The sequence below is a fragment of the Nerophis ophidion genome, linkage group LG07, assembly GCF_033978795.1.
Source record: "Nerophis ophidion isolate RoL-2023_Sa linkage group LG07, RoL_Noph_v1.0, whole genome shotgun sequence".
In the NCBI taxonomy this organism is placed as follows: Eukaryota; Metazoa; Chordata; class Actinopteri; order Syngnathiformes; family Syngnathidae; genus Nerophis; species Nerophis ophidion.
The window spans coordinates 68,139,064-68,155,678 of record NC_084617.1 but is presented as its reverse complement, the minus strand read 5'-3'; the positions used below and the strand labels follow the sequence as shown (position 1 = coordinate 68,155,678).

The following is a 16,615-nucleotide window of genomic DNA, read 5'->3' as shown; positions in this document are numbered from 1 at the left end:
GTGGCCGCCAAGCAGGTAATCCTCCTGGAGCTCACAGTGCCTTGGAAGGACCGTATGGAGGAGGCCAATGAGACGAAGGGCGCAAAATACTCTCAGCTTGTGGAGGAGTGTCGGACCAATGGGTGGCGAGCGATGTGCCGGCCCGTTGAAGTCTGATGTCCGGGGTTTGTGGGCAAATCTCTCTGCAGGGCCTACAGAATGCTTGGCATCACAGGGGCCAGCCAGCCAAGGGCCATGAAGTTAGCCACAGATGCAACAGAAGTGGCATCAAGGTGGCTGTGGATCAGGAGGGGAGAGGCGTGGCATGTAGGGCACCCCAAGTCCATCCAACCTCTTCATCTGGGGGAAGGTGGAGACACCATGGTGCCCCCTCTGCCAGAGGAGAGGAACCTTGGACCACATCCTAAGCTGTTGTCCAAAAGCCCTGGGTGAAGGGCGGTACCGCTGGCGACATGACCAGGTCCTGAAAGCCATAGCTGATACCATCTGCAGGGGAGTCAATCACAGCAAGAGCCTCCGCCTAGTGAAGAGCACCGCTTTCATCAGAGCTGGGGAGAAGTCAACACCGGCTGCCCGGAACACCTCTTCTGGTCTGTTGGCAACAGCACACGACTGGGAGCTGTCAGTTGATCTGGGAAAGCAGTTGAAGTTCCCTGACGTGGTTGCCAAAACAACACCAAGGCCAGATATTGTGCTCACCTCAGTGGCCTCCAAGCAGGTAATCCTCCTGGAGCTCACAGTGCCTTGGGAGGACCGTATGGAGGAGGCCAATGAGAGGAAGAGCGCAAAGTACTGTCAGCTTGCGGAGGAGTGTCGGACCAATGGGTGGCGAGCGATGTGCCGGCCCGTTGAAGTCTGATGTCGGGGGTTTGTGGGCAAATCTCTCAGCAGGACCTACAGAATGCTTGGCATTACAGGGGCCAGACAGCCAAGGGCCATGAAGTTAGCCACAGATGCAACAGAAGGGGCATCAAGGTGGCTGTGGATCAGGAAAGGAGAGGCGTGGCATGTAGGGCACGCCAAGTCCATCCAACCTCTTCATCTGGGGAAAAGTGGAGACACCATGGTGCCCCCTCTGCCAGAGGAGAGGAACCTTGGACCACATCCTAAGCTGTTGTCCAAAACCCCTGGGTGAAAGGCGGTACCGCTGGCGACATGACCAGGTCCTGAAAGCCATAGCTGATACCATCTGCAGGGCAGTCAGTCACAGCAAGAGCCTCCGCCTAGTGAAGAGCACCCCTTCATCAGAGCTGGGGGGAAGTCAACACCGGCTGCCCGGAACACCTCTTCTGGTCTGTTGGCACCAGCATGCGACTGGGAGCTGTCAGTGGATCTGGGAAAGCAGTTGAAGTTCCCTGACGTGGTTGCCAAAACAAAACTAAGGCCAGATATTGTGCTCACCTCAGTGGCCTCCAAGCAGGTAATCCTCCTTGAACTCACAGTGCCTTGGGAGGACCGTATGGAGGAGGACAATGAGAGGAAGAGCGCAAAGTACTGTCAGCTTGTGGACTGTCGGACCAGTGGGTGGCGAGCGATGTGCCGGCCCGTTGAAGTGTGATGTCGGGGGTTTGTGGGCAAATCTCTCTGCAGGGCCTACAGAATGCTTGGCGTTACAGGGGCCAGACAGCCAAGGGCCATGAAGTTAGCCACAGATGCACCAGAAGTGGCATCAAGGTGGCTGTGGATCAGGAGGGGAGAGGCGTGGCATGTAGGGCAGTAGCGCTACCTGGACACAGGCTGGGGCTTGATCAACCCTGTCTGGATCGCCTAGGGGAGAGGGTCTGATTGTTGAAAGACCCGAAACCCCCTGTGATCCTAGGTTACATCACTGAGGATGTAACCATTGGTGTATTTAAAAAGTAAAAAAAACATTTGGCACTCCTGAATTATATACTTCAAAACCAAACTTTAGGTTTTTCTCTTAGAAGTAAGCATCTTGGAGTCCAACACACTTCTACAAGCTTCTCTGCTGTGCCTACTTGCACTCCTGTAAGGATTCTTCCACGATTCGCTGCAGCTTTGTTGTCATGGTGATCTAGATGTGCCCGTCGCAGCCTTTAATAATTCCCTTAAAATTGGGAAAGGGAAAAAAAAAAAAAAACCACACAGAGATATGTTGGGTGAGTGATAGTGTTGCTCCAGCACGACAAAGTTCTTCTCAGCCAAAAACTGTCAGCAGGTCTTTGTGAGGAGGCACGTTGTCATGGTGATGCAGTCGTCCTGCCACATTTGTTGTGCACTGAACAATGCAGACACGACACGATCTCTTTGTAGACATGTGAGTTGATCGTTTGGCCCAGTGGCAAGAACTCACAGTGGACGATACCCATCTGACTAACGAACTGCAAACAAAATAATGTTGACTTTGCCTTGAGGATTTGACGATTCCAGGCCAAGGGGAACACTGTCCTGCTAGAACTGGGGTCGGCAACCCGCGGCTCCGGAGTCACTTGCGGCTCTTGGGCGCAGCCCGATTGGCTCTCTGGAGCTTTTTCAAAAATATATGAAAAATGGAAATAGATGAGGGGGTAAAAACATATTTTTTGTTTTAATATAGTTTCTGTAGGAGGACAAACAAGACACAAACTTCCCTAATTGTTATAAAGCACACTGTTTATATTAAACATGCTTCACTGATTCGAGTATTTGGCGAGCGCTGTTTTGTCCAACTAATTTTGACAGTCCTTGAACTCACCCTAGTTTGTTTACATGTACAACTTTCTCCGACTTTCTAGGACGTGTTTTATGCCACTTCTTTTTCTGTCTCATTTTGTCCACCAAACTTTTATGAATGCACTAGGGTGAGTTTTGTTGATGTTATTGACTTGTGTGGAGTGCTAATCAGGCATATTTGGTCACTGCATGACTGCAAGCTAATCGATGCTAACATGATATTTAGGCTAGCTATATGTACATAGCTGGCCTATGTGTCCTGGGTATGACGTTAAACTACATCCAGGCATGAGATGGGAGGTTGTGTGTGGGGTTAGTGAGTCCCAACTAACGTCTATAAAATGCACACAAAGAACCGTTTGCACCTTCTCTTGTGACTCGCGGGCGGTCAGAGCCATAAAGCTGAGCGGGTCCCTGGGTAAATGGGGCGCGGACAAAAAACAGGACAGACTAAGTTCAACAGCCCAGTAAGGCAATTAGTCTAGGAGAAGGATCTCTGATATAAAATACCCCTTCCAACCCGCACCAAGTCAGCGTGGAAGGTGTAGGCTAATAACCAGCATGAAAAGTACGCCAAATGGCAGAAACATGCTGAGGCTTTCGTCCAGCAGTGGACTGAAAACAGCTGATGATGATGATGATGATGATATGTACATATTGCATCATTATGCCTCATTTATAAGTATATTTGAGCTCATTTAGTTTCCTTTAAGCCCTCATAATTCAATTTATATCTCATGACACACTATCTGTATGTAATATGGCTTTTAATTTTTTGGCGGCTCCAGACGGATTTGTTTTTGTGTTTTTGGTCCAATATGGCTCTTTCAACATTTTGGGATGCCGACCCCTGTGCTAGAACAACCTGCCTGTACACCAGATTTTTTTTCTTCTCTTTCAGAATCTCAAGAAGGACACCATGTGGACTCATTTTGAAGACGTGATCGAAATCAAAATAGTTGTGATGATGGAGCTGTGGGGAGTCCCGGGCGGATCATTGCAGGAATATATAATAATAGCATGGCAAAGAACGCTACAAAAATGCGTTAAGACTCCAAGGGGGATGACTTTGAAGAGGAAAACTTTTTTTGTAACGGAATTTAGACACAAAACCGAAAAACCAGTGAAGTTGTCAATACGCCGCTTCCCACCTACATCTTTCTTCTTTGACGTCTCCATTATTAATTGAACAAATTGCAAAAGATTCAGCAACACAGATGATAAATCTTAGCTGACATTGCTTAACACGATAAGTAATGAATAATTCCGCTGGTAATCACAGTTTCAAAAATAACGTTCAAATTATAAAACAATCACATGCATTTTAATCCAACCATACGTTTTCTAACCGCACCTGTTCAAGATGTCGCATTAATGGTAAGAAGTATTATATGTATTATTGGTTAACTTTTATAATAACAATGTTGTTTGTAACGGAATTTAGATACAAAACCGAAAAACCAGTGAAGTTGTCAATACACCGCTTCCCACCTGCATCTTTCTTCTTTGACGTCTCCATTATTAATTGAACAAATTGCAAAAGATTCAGCAACACAGATGATAAATCTTAGCTGACATTGCTTAACACGATAAGTAATGAATAATTCCGCTGGTAATCACAGTTTCAAAAATAACGTTCAAATGATAAAACATTTACATGCATTTTAATCAACCATACGTTTTCTACCGCACCTGTTCAAGATGTCGCATTAATGGTAGGAAGTATTATATGTATTATTGGTTAACTTTTATAATAACAATGTTGTTTGTAACGGAATTTAGATACAAAACCGAAAAACCAGTGAAGTTGTCAATACACCGCTTCCCACCTACATCTTTCTTCTTTGACGTCTCAATTATTCATTGAACAAATTGCAAAAGATTGAGCAACACAGATGATAAATCTTAGCTGACATTGCTTAACACGATAAGTAATGAATAATTCCGGTGGTAATCACAGTTTCAAAAATAACATTCAAATGATAAAACATTCACATGCATTTTAATCCAACCATACGTTTTCTACCGCACCTGTTCAAGATGTCGCATTAATGGTAAGAAGTATTATATGTATTATTGGTTAACTTTTATAATAATAATGTTGTTTGTAACGGAATTTAGATACAAAACCGAAAAACCAGTGAACTTGTCAATACACCGCTTCCCACCTACATCTTTCTTCTTTGACGTCTCCATTATTCATTGAACAAATTGCAAAAGATTCAGCAACACGGATGTCCAGAATACCGTGGAATTATGCGATTAAAACAGACAATTTATAGCTGGGATTGGCGCTGGATCAAAATGTCCGCTACAATCCGTGACAACAGGTCTATTTGTCTTTTTCATAGCCAACATTTTTATTTTATATTATTAACACTAATGCATTTTTTCCGTCTCTACTTGGTGATGTGTTTACATATTTGCATCTGCTCTTTGAATGGTGCACGGGAGGGTTAAACCCAAATGTGCAAACACGCACACACACACACACACACACACACACACACACACACACACACACACACAAAATGTATCCATTCCCCCCATAAACCCTGAAGTTGTAAACTTAAGTGCAACATTGCTGTACGACACACTTGGTGCAACATTTCCTGACGCTGCTGCGGTTGAATATAAAATATCATTAGTCCAGCCAATACGAGCCCTTTCCTTCCATATTTGTCACTCCCTGAGCGAGGTGGAGAAGCTATTAAAGTGTTTTAGCACTTTGGGCAAGCTTGAACTTGTTGCAACACAGCAAAGTGCTGAAGGTTTTATTATTGTATAAGTAAACAATAATTGTTAATTAAAGGCCTACTGAAACCCAATACTACCCACCACTCAGTCTGATAGTTTATATATCAATGATGAAATATTAACATTGCAACACATGCCAATACGGCCTTTTTTAGTTTACGAAATTACAATTTTCTCGGGTTGGAGGGGACATATTAGCGCAGCACCACTTGTGGCTAAAAGTCGTCTCTTTCCATCGCGCAATACCACAGGATTCTGCACATCTGTGTTGCTGAATCTTTTGCAATTTGTTCAATCAATAATGGAGAAATCAAATTAGAAAGATGGAGTTGGAAAGCTTTAGCCTTTAGCCACACAAACACACGGTGTTTCCTTGTTCAAAATTCCCCGCAGGTGAAGCTTTACTACGGATTAGAGCAGTCAAGCGAACATGGTTCCCGAGCGCTTGTCAACCGGCAGGTTTCGGTGAGAAAATTGTGGTAAAAAGTCGCCTCTTACTGGAGATATTCGGAGCTTGCGCCGTCCATGCAGCTGCCGTGACTTCCCTCAGAGCAGGGGTAGGGAACCTAAGGCTCTAGAGCCAGATGTGGCTCTTTTAATGCCTACTCTCGGACAATTCTATTTACATAGCGCTTTTCTCTAGTGACTCAAAGCGCTTTACAAAGTGACACCCAATATCTAAGTTACATTTAAACCAGTGAGAGTGGCACTGGGGGCAGGTGTGTAAAGTGTCTTGCCCAAGGACACAACGGCAGTGACTAAGATGGCAGAAGCAGGAATCGAACCTGGAACCCTCAGGTTGCTAGCACGGCCACTCTACCAACCGAGCTTTGCAGAGTAAACGTGTAATACTCTTCCATATCAGTAGGTGGCAGTTGGTAGCTAATTGCTTTGTAGATGTGGGAAACAGTGGGAGGCAGAGTGCAGGTAAAAATGTGTCTAATGCTTAAACCTATTGCTCTAGAGCCAGATGACTGCACCTGGCTCTCAGATAAATCTTAGCTGACATTGCTTAACACGATAAGTAATGAATAATTCCGCTGGTAATCACAGTTTCAAAAATAACGTTCAAATTATAAAACATTCACATGCATTTTAATCCAACCGTCCGTTTTCTACCGCACCTGTTCAAGATGTCACATTAATGGTAAGAAGTATTATATGTATTATTGGTTAACTTTTATAATAACAATGTTGTTAAAAAGACTAAGAGACTTATTGTACTCTACAAATGTTGGTTATACTTAAAAATGCACAAATTTAGTTGTATTCAGTGTTGAAAAATGTTGTATGGCTTTTACGGAAATACATTGTGAAATATTTGGCTTTCATGGCACTCTCAGCCAAAAAGGTTCCCGACCCGTGCCTCAAAGACTGGCGTCAACACACTTGTGGACACACCCCTCGGACTATCAGGTACTATATAATCTCACTAAAACACTAGCAACACAATAGAAAGATAAGGGATTTCCCAGAATTATCCTAGTAAGTGTGTCTAAAAATATCTGAATCGCTCCCAATACAATTGCCTTTTTTTTTTAACTTTATTTATTTATTTTATTTTTTTTCTAGTCCTTCGCTATCAATATCCACATCCACAAATCTTTCATCCTCGCTCAAATTAATGGGGAAATTTTAGTTTTCTCGGTCCGAATAGCTCTTGCTGTTTATAATGCTCACATTATAAACAATGTGAGGATGTGAGGAGCCCTCACACCGGTGATGTCATCGTCTGCTACTTCCGGTAAAGGCAAAGCTTTTTTATTAGCGACCAAAAGTTGCAAACTTTATTGTCTATGTTCTCTACTAAATCCTTTCAGCAAAAATGCGGCAATATCGCGAAAAGATCAAGTATGACACATAGAATGGAGCTGCTATCCCCGTTTGAATAAGAAAATCTAATTTCAGTAGGACTTTAAAATACTGAACAGATGTTTATTGGGATAAGGTAAACATAAAAGCCACAAAAATGCAACGGGTCCATCAGACCCACAAACGCTAGCTGAGTAACAACAACACAAACGTAGCACAGAAAATTTCTCTGCCAGTTTCTACAGCCAACAGGGATTCTTCTTTTGTGTTTCTGCACCTGCGGTTCTCGCAAAGGTTGCAAGATTGTTTGTCAACACTGTCTGCTCTCTTTTTCTCGCACATTTCACCCTCTGATGTTCGGTGTACCTACACCCTGTCTTCCCCCTGTCTAGGCCTGCTATGTGTGTGTGTGTGTGTGGGTGGACGGGGTGGTGTGGGGGTGGGGCACACAGAACATCAATTTCAACACTTCTACACTTCTATAAGACCCCGGGTCCAGTGGACCCGGACCTCTTATATGTAATAGAGATGTGTAGGGGGGGCGTATGTTGTGTGGTCATTAAATATGTATTCTGATATATATGTTCTTCACAGAAAATGAGTCAGTGAGTCTCAGTTTGAAAAATGTATTAATTGTATCATTTTTCTTTTAATGAAAAATGAAAACGGGTCCCACAGACCCGAACCCCACATGACTTCAGTTGTGTTCCGGCAATGTTTGGAAAGAAAACAATACTTGACAGTCAGTGAGGTGGTCGCCTGATATAATGAGAGGGAAACACTGTCCAGGTTTCTAAACCTTCCTTGGTGATCAATTAATTAAGTTAATGGATTTGACAATATTCACAAGGGTTGAATTTCATTGCAATGAGAGGCTAAGACAATTATTAATTTTCCCCCTACGTAATTGGATACCTGGAGTCAGGGCAATTGTAAACCAACAGGGGGTTCTTTGCACAAATTAATCAACAGTACCTAATCAGATGAGGAGCTGGCAGCATCGTTCCATTCACAACATCGATCAGTGAACTCGTGCCACAAGCCGGCTTTTCACTTTGGTCAAAGACAAGCTCGGGACAGGGAAGCCATTAAGGGAAACAGTGTTGCTCTCCTCAATCTTGTTTTTGGCACACCTCGTCAGCAGTGTTTAGACTCTACATTTCACTCTGATATGGCCTTTTTTTAATATCTAATTATTTCTAGGCAAGCGGCAAGGTGGGGCGCGCCGTAGCCCAGCCCAAGATGGCGGTGAGGAAGCGTGGCCGGCAGTCCGACAGCAAGGCAGGGAACACCGTAGCCCGGCCCAAGATGGCAGCGAGGAGGCGTGGCAAGAAGGACTAGAAAAAAAAAAAAACTTGACGGCAGAGATATTCAGATCTTATTAGACACATTTACTAGGATAATTCTGGAAAATCCCTTATATGCTTATTGTGGTACTAGTGTTTTAGTGAGATTATATGGTCGTACCTGTACTACCTGAAAGTCGGAGGGGTGTGGCCATGGGTTTGGTGACCGCCAGTGTCTCCGAGGGTAGCCACGTTTCTCGACGAGGCGAAGGCAGCCGGTGTGGCCAGGCTGAGATTTTTTTTTTTCCCCATCCTCCACGGTGGAAGGATTCGACAGTCGGGGGCGGTCGGTGGAAGGAGGCAAGAGAGTCCGCAGCTGCCTCTTTGACAGGTGCAGGAGGAACGACGCAAGCTCTCCGCTCATGTCTACGGTAAGAGTCGACTTATTACCACCATTTTCTCACCGAAACCTGCCGGTTGACATGTGGTAGGGGACCATGTTTTGCTTAACCGCTCTGTTCCATAGTAAAGCTTCACCGTCATCTTTCGGGAATGTAAACAAGGAAACATCGGCTGTGTTTGTGTTGCTAAAGGCGGTCGCAATACACCGCTTCCCACCTACAGCTTTCTTCTTTGACGTCTCCATTATTAATTGAACAAATTGCAAAAGATTCAGCAACACAGACGTCCAGAATACTGTGGAATTATGCGATGAAAGATAACGACTTATAGCTGTGAACGGTGCTGGAAGAAAATGTCCTCTACAATGCGTGTTTTAGCATGATACTTCCGTGCGAAATTTAAAATTGCAATTTAGTCAACTAAAGCGGCCGTATTGGCATGTGTTGCAATGTTAATATTTCATCATTGATATATAAACTATCAGACTGCGTGGTCGGTAGTAGTTGGTTTCAGTAGGCCTTTAAAATCATGCTTTTTTTTTTAGAAATGATGACAGCTATGACGAAGAGCATGTATTTTATTTGTGTGATGATGTAAATGAGATGTGGTTGTATTGTATATTAAAGTATGTGTCCATGAAAGGGCATTTTATGAATTTTCTTAATTTGATTATGTGATATGGTATTATTTTACTGTCATAATTTTGTTGCATGATTTTTGTATCCCTTTAATTTAGGTAGCCAGGGACTGCAGATGGAAATGAGCTATTTAGCTTTAATCTGGTACAGAACATATCTGTCTTTGAGCTTAATGTTTCTGTGCCTTGTCCCTTCAAATAAAGACTAAATAAAACATTACAGGGAGACAGAATAGGATCGCTTGTTTGCTTTGTTGGGTCTGCTCCTGTCTCTGGCCATGCTCCCCCCCACCCCAGCAGACGATGGTGTGGAACACTGTAGAGGCCACCACAGTGTATATTGTTGGATTTGGTTGTCTTTTTATTTCCTAGTCAGATTTTAGAACAGCCAAAGTGTGAGCCTTTTACATAGACCTTGAATTTGGAATGTTGGAATGAAGCCATAACAATCTGTTATCTCAACTGTCCGAGGTAGGGAGGAGAAGAAGAGGGGTGGGTGAGAGTGAGTGAGGAGGGAGAAATTGCCATTTTAGGATTAGATCAATTTGGACCGTGCCTTTGAAATGTTGTAGCTAGATTGATCCCCAAAGGCGCTTTGGTTATAAAATATCAAAATGAGCAACCGCTGTCTCTGATTGATTTAAAACCAGCTTATGTGTCGTAAAAGAACCTAGGGACGTTGACCAAAGGAAGAACAGGTCCGAACGCGACAATATGTTATTTTGTCGTCCTTTGTTTTACTTTTGTAGCTGTATGTAGAAATTGCTGGTTGTATCAGCTCTGCTCTTGTAATGTCTTTAATGTCCTTCATGTTCTTTGATGTTTTCCCTCGTACACACATGCTTATATGTGTTATGGCTATTAGGTTTTTTTCCCCCCGGCCTTTTTTGTAAAGGGCCCGTCAGCGATCCTGTTCTGTCTCCCGGTAATGTTTGTCTGCTCTTGAATGGGATTGTGTTGAAAATCTTATTTTCCCCTTAATAAAATATTTCTGATTCTGATTCTGATTGTGTACTGACAGCGGACTGCAATTTTCAATGCCAACAAAAAAAATGACTTAAAAAAACGCTCCAACATAAGTTAAGTAACGCTCCAATATGTTATTTTGTTGTCTTTGTTTTACTTTTGTAGCTGTATGTAGAAATTGCTGGTTGTATCAGCTCTGCTCTTGTAATGTCTTTAATGTCCTTCATGTTCTTTGATGTTTTCCCTTGTACACACATGCTTATATGTGTTATGGCTATTAGGTTTTTTTTCCACCTGGCCTTTTTTGTAAAGGGCCCGTCAGCGATCCTGTTCTGTCTCCCGGTAATGTTTGTCTGCTCTTGAATGGGATTGTGTCGAAAATCTTATTTTCCCCTTAATAAAATATTTCTGATTCTGATTCTGATTGTGTACTGACAGCGGACTGCAATTTTCAATGCCAACAAAAAAAACGACTTAAAAAAACGCTCCAACATAAGTTAAGTAACGCTCCAATATGTTATTTTGTTGTCTTTGTTTTACTTTTGTAGCTGTATGTAGAAATTGCTGGTTGTATCAGCTCTGCTCTTGTAATGTCTTTAACGTCCTTTGTGTTCTTTGATGTTTTCCCTCGTACACACATGCTTATATGTGTTATGGCTATTAGGTTTTTTTCCCCCTGGCCTTTTTTGTAAAGGGCCCGTCAGCGATCCTGTTCTGTCTCCCGGTAATGTTTGTCTGCTCTTGAATGGGATTGTGTTGAAAATCTTATTTTCCCCTTGATAAAATATTTCTGATTCTGATTGTGTACTGACAGCGGACTGCAATTTTCAATGGCAACAAAAGAAATGACTTAAAAAAACGCTCCAACATAAGTTAAGTAACGCTCCAATATGTTATTTTGTTGTCTGTGTTTTACTTTTGTAGCTGTATGTTGGAATTGCTGGTTGTATCAGCTCTGCTCTTGTAATGTCTTTAATGTCCTTCATGTTCTTTGATGTTTTCCCTCGTACACACATGCTTATATGTGTTATGGCTATTAGTTTTTTTCCCCCCTGGCCTTTTTTGTAAAGGGCCCGTCAGCGATCCTGTTCTGTCTCCCGGTAATGTTTGTCTGCTCTTGAATGGGATTGTGTTGAAAATCTTATTTTCCCCTTAATAAAATATTTCTGATTCTGATTCTGATTGTGTACTGACAGCGGACTGCAATTTTCAATGCCAACAAAAAAAATGACTTAAAAAAACGCTCCAACATAAGTTAAGTAACGCTCCAATATGTTATTTTGTTGTCTTTGTTTTACTTTTGTAGCTGTATGTAGAAATTGCTGGTTGTATCAGCTCTGCTCTTGTAATGTCTTTAATGTCCTTCATGTTCTTTGATGTTTTCCCTCGTACACACATGCTTATATGTGTTATGGCTATTAGGTTTTTTCCCCCATGGCCTTTTTTGTAAAGGGCCCGTCAGCGATCCTGTTCTGTCTCCCGGTAATGTTTGTCTGCTCTTGAATGGGATTGTGTTGAAAATCTTATTTTCCCCTTAATAAAATATTTCTGATTCTGATTCTGATTGTGTACTGACAGCGGACTGCAATTTTCAATGCCAACAAAAAAAATGACTTAAAAAAACGCTCCAACATAAGTTAAGTAACGCTCCAATATGTTATTTTGTTGTCTTTGTTTTACTTTTGTAGCTGTATGTAGAAATTGCTGGTTGTATCAGCTCTGCTCTTGTAATGTCTTTAACGTCCTTTGTGTTCTTTGATGTTTTCCCTCGTACACACATGCTTATATGTGTTGTGGCTATTAGGTTTTTTCCCCCATGGCCTTTTTTGTAAAGGGCCCGTCAGCGATCCTGTTCTGTCTCCCAGTAATGTTTGTCTGCTCTTGAATGGGATTGTGTTGAAAATCTTATTTTCAACTTAATAAAATATTTCTGATTCTGATTCTGATTGTGTACTGACAGCGGACTGCAATTTTCAATGCCAACAAAAAAAATGACTTAAAAAAACGCTCCAACATAAGTTAAGTAACGCTCCACTTTTCAACAAATGCGCCAGCTTGATGCTAACATAGATCACACCAGCATTTGCGATGTTGATTTCAACATCTTCAAATTTGTTAATGAAAACAACAACAACATATCCCAATCAAACAGCTGGTGTCACGACCCGGGCGCATTTCAATGGGCATTCATCTGTGAGCTCTGCTGATTGCAGCTTTAAGAGCACACCTGCAGAAGCACAGCTGCAGTCAATCAGCACTCATGGCACCTGTTGTCGATAAGCTTCCTGGGCTTCTTAATCCAGTGCAGACCTGCGTCAACATGGCGGTGACTTCATGTACTTTGCTTTGAAACAGAGCCGATCGCTTTGTTTCTCTTCATTTCAATCGCTTCTATCCATATATATATATATATATATATATATATATATATATATATATATATATATATATATATATATATATATATATATACATATATATATATATATATATATATAAGGGCCGTCGGAAAAAATACATTCGAATACGAATCGCGATTCTCACGTTGTGTGATTCAGAATCGATTCTCTTTTTTTTTTATCGATTTTTTTAATTTAAATATTATCAATCCAACAAAACAATACACAGCAATACCATAACAATGCAATCCAATTCCAAAACCAAACCTGACCCAGCAACACTCAGAACTGCAATACACAGAGCAATTGAGAGGAGACACAAACACGACACAGAACAAACCAAAAGTAGTGAAACAAAAATGAATATTATCAACAACAGTATCAATATTAGTTATAATTTCAGCATAGCAGTGATTAAAAATCCCTCATTGACATTATCATTCGACATTTATAAAAATAATAAAAAAGAACAATAGTGTCACAGTGGCTTACACTTGCATCGCATCTCATAAGCTTGACAACACACTGTGTCCAATGTTTTCACAAAGATAAAATAAGTCATATTTTTGGTTCGTTTAATAGTTCAAACAAATTTACATTATTGCAATCAGTTGATAAAACATTGTCCTTTACAATTATAAAAGCTTTTTTTTTTTTTTAAATCTACTACTCTGCTTGCATGTCAGCAGACTGGGGTAGATCCTGCTGAAATCCTATGAATACAGAATCATTTTTAATCGGAAGAATATCGTTTTTGACTGGGGAGTCGCGTTGAATCGAAAAAAATAAATTGATTTATAATCGAATCGCGACCCAAGAATCGATATTGAATCGAATCGTGGGACACCCAAAGATTCGCAGCCCTAATATATATATATATATATATATATATATATATATATATATACATATATATATATATATATATATATATATATATATATATATATATATATATCCATCCATCCATCCATTTTCTACCGCTTATTCCCTGTCGGGGTCGCGGGGGGCACTGGCGCTTATCTCAGCTACAATCGGGCGGAAGGCAGGGTACACCCTGGACAAGTCGCCATCTCATCGCAGGGCCAACACAGACAGACAACATTCACACTCACATTCACACACTAGGGCCAATTTAGTGTTGCCAATCAACCTATCCCCAGGTGCATGTCTTTGGAAGTGGGAGGAAGCCGGAGTACCCGGAGGGAACCCATGCATTCACGGGGAGAACATGCAAACTCCACACAGAAAGATCCCGAGCCTGGATTTGAACCCAGGACTGCAGGAACTTCGTATTGTGAGGCAGACGCACTAACCCCTCTGCCACCGTGATGCCCATATATATATCTATATATATATATAGATATATATATAGATATCTATATCTATATATATATATATATCCATCCATCCATTTTCTACCGCTTATTCCCTTATGGGGTCGCGGGGGGTGCTGGCGCCTATCTCAGCTGCAATCAGGCGGAAAGCGGCGTACACCCTGGACAAGTCGCCACCTTATCGCAGGGCCAATATATAAAAATAAATAAGTATATATATATATATATATATATATATATATATATATATATATATATATATATATATATATATATATATATATATATATATATATATATATATATATATATATATATACATACATATATATATATATATATATATATATATATATATACATACATATATATATATATATATATACATATATATATATATATGTATAGATATCTATATATATATATATATATATCCATCCATCCATCCATTTCCTACCGCTTATTCCCTTTGGGGTCGCGGGGAGTGCTGGTGCCTATCTCAGCTGCAATCAGGCGGAAAGCGGCGTACACCCTGGACAAGTCGCCACCTTATCGCAGGGCCAATCTATAAAAATAAATAAGTATATATATATATATATATATATACACACACACACATATATACTTGCCCTTGGCCAAATGATTTAAACCCAATATGGTCCCTGAGTCAAACAAGTTTGGACACCCCTGAATTCTAAAAACATAATCCTAAAACATTAAAATACAAAAATCAGATTTTGGAAAAAAATAAAATGCAAATTTTAAGCAACAGGATTTCATGGCGTCCCCAATTATACATCCTTCTACTTATTATAACTCAGGCTGCTAACCAAATGTAAACCAAATATATTTTTTTGGTAGGACTGAAACAATGCTATCTATAGGATCAATCCGTCAAACTACACTAATCCAGCAAAATCTACATCACTGTATCGCATTCTCACACACATTCCACCAATTTGACTGATTAATGACCGGGGAACTGCACCTTTTTCCCAATCCTTATGAGAGACAACAAGAAGAAAATCTCTTTAAGGACATTATTTAGCTGTCACGTGCACTGATCATCACTGGCAACCAAGCTTGGAGGTCTTCTTGCAAAAGGTGAGAAAGCTGAGTTCTTTCACTCAGCATCCTTAAATGTCACCTTGAGACAGTCACGTGGTCTCTTACTGGGGGAGGGGGGCAAGTGAGGACCCCCCGATGGATGCAAGACTTGATTATGCGCTGTGAGGACGACCTCCACACACACACACACACACACACACACACACACACACACATGCATCGTGCACCAACACACAAGCCTGCAGCCGCCAAAACCAAACAATGGCCATGTTTTTGCAGAAAGATGCATTTACCTGTAAGTGCATACTGTAGCTCTGGCACAGGTGTGTGGGGAACACCTCCAGCTGATGTTGCACCTGGACGCTGAGCGTGTAATCCATCAACCGGAGCTGCGTGGACGGCGACAAGAGTGAGGCGCGTGGACTTCTAGCCGCGGTTTCTTTCATTCTAGTAGCAGATGCCCCGCTGGCTCCGCCCACCCGCGATCCTATTGGTGGACAGCATTTGTCAACACACTCCAGCCAGGGACCACAGATATAGTCCTCACACTTTCATGCTGTCCGTGAAGGAATGAATGAGTGAATGTATATATATATATATATATATATAAAAATAAATAAAATAACAAAAATTACTACTAATCTATAGAATGGAGTGTGTGACCAAAATCCAAGAGTGTGTGTTGTAAGACTATGTGTGTAATTCCATCCATCCATCCATCCATCATCTTCCGCTTATCCGAGGTCGGGTCGCGGGGGCAACAGCCTAAGCAGGGAAACCCAGACTTCCCTCTCCCCAGCCACTTCGTCTAGCTCTTCCCGGGGGATCCCGAGGCGTTCCCAGGCCAGCCGGGAGACATAGTCTTCCCAACGTGTCCTGGGTCTCCCCCGTGGCCTCCTACCGGTTGGACGTGCCCTAAACACCTCCCTAGGGAGGCGTTCGGGTGGCATCCTGACCAGATGCCCGAACCACCTCATCTGGCTCCTCTCGATGTGGAGGAGCAGCGGCTTTACTTTGAGTTCCTCCCGGATGGCAGAGCTTCTCACCCTATCTCTAAGGGAGAGACCCGCGACACGGCGGAGGAAACTCATTTCGGCCGCTTGTACCCGTGATCTTATCCTTTCGGTCATGACCCAAAGCTCATGACCATAGGTGAGGATGGGAACGTAGATCGACCGGTAAATTGAAGGCGTTGCCTTCCGGCTCAGCTCCTTCTTCACCACAACGGATCGGTACAACGTCCGCATTACTGAAGACGCCGCAGCGATCCGCCTGTCG

The 16,615-nt window shown here is 42.0% G+C and overlaps 1 protein-coding gene across 2 annotated transcripts in view; it reads right to left on the bottom strand.

The window, feature by feature from the left end:
- Positions 1-15,829, bottom strand: part of zmat4a (zinc finger, matrin-type 4a) — a 54,190-nt gene extending 38,361 nt beyond the window's left edge. For both annotated transcript variants that reach the window (XM_061905033.1, XM_061905034.1), the window contains exon 1: positions 15,631-15,829. In XM_061905033.1, the coding sequence (XP_061761017.1) occupies positions 15,631-15,783 (153 nt within the window). In that variant the 5' untranslated portion in view covers positions 15,784-15,829. The remainder of the gene's footprint in view (positions 1-15,630) is intronic.
- Positions 15,830-16,615: the final 786 nt, after the last annotated feature.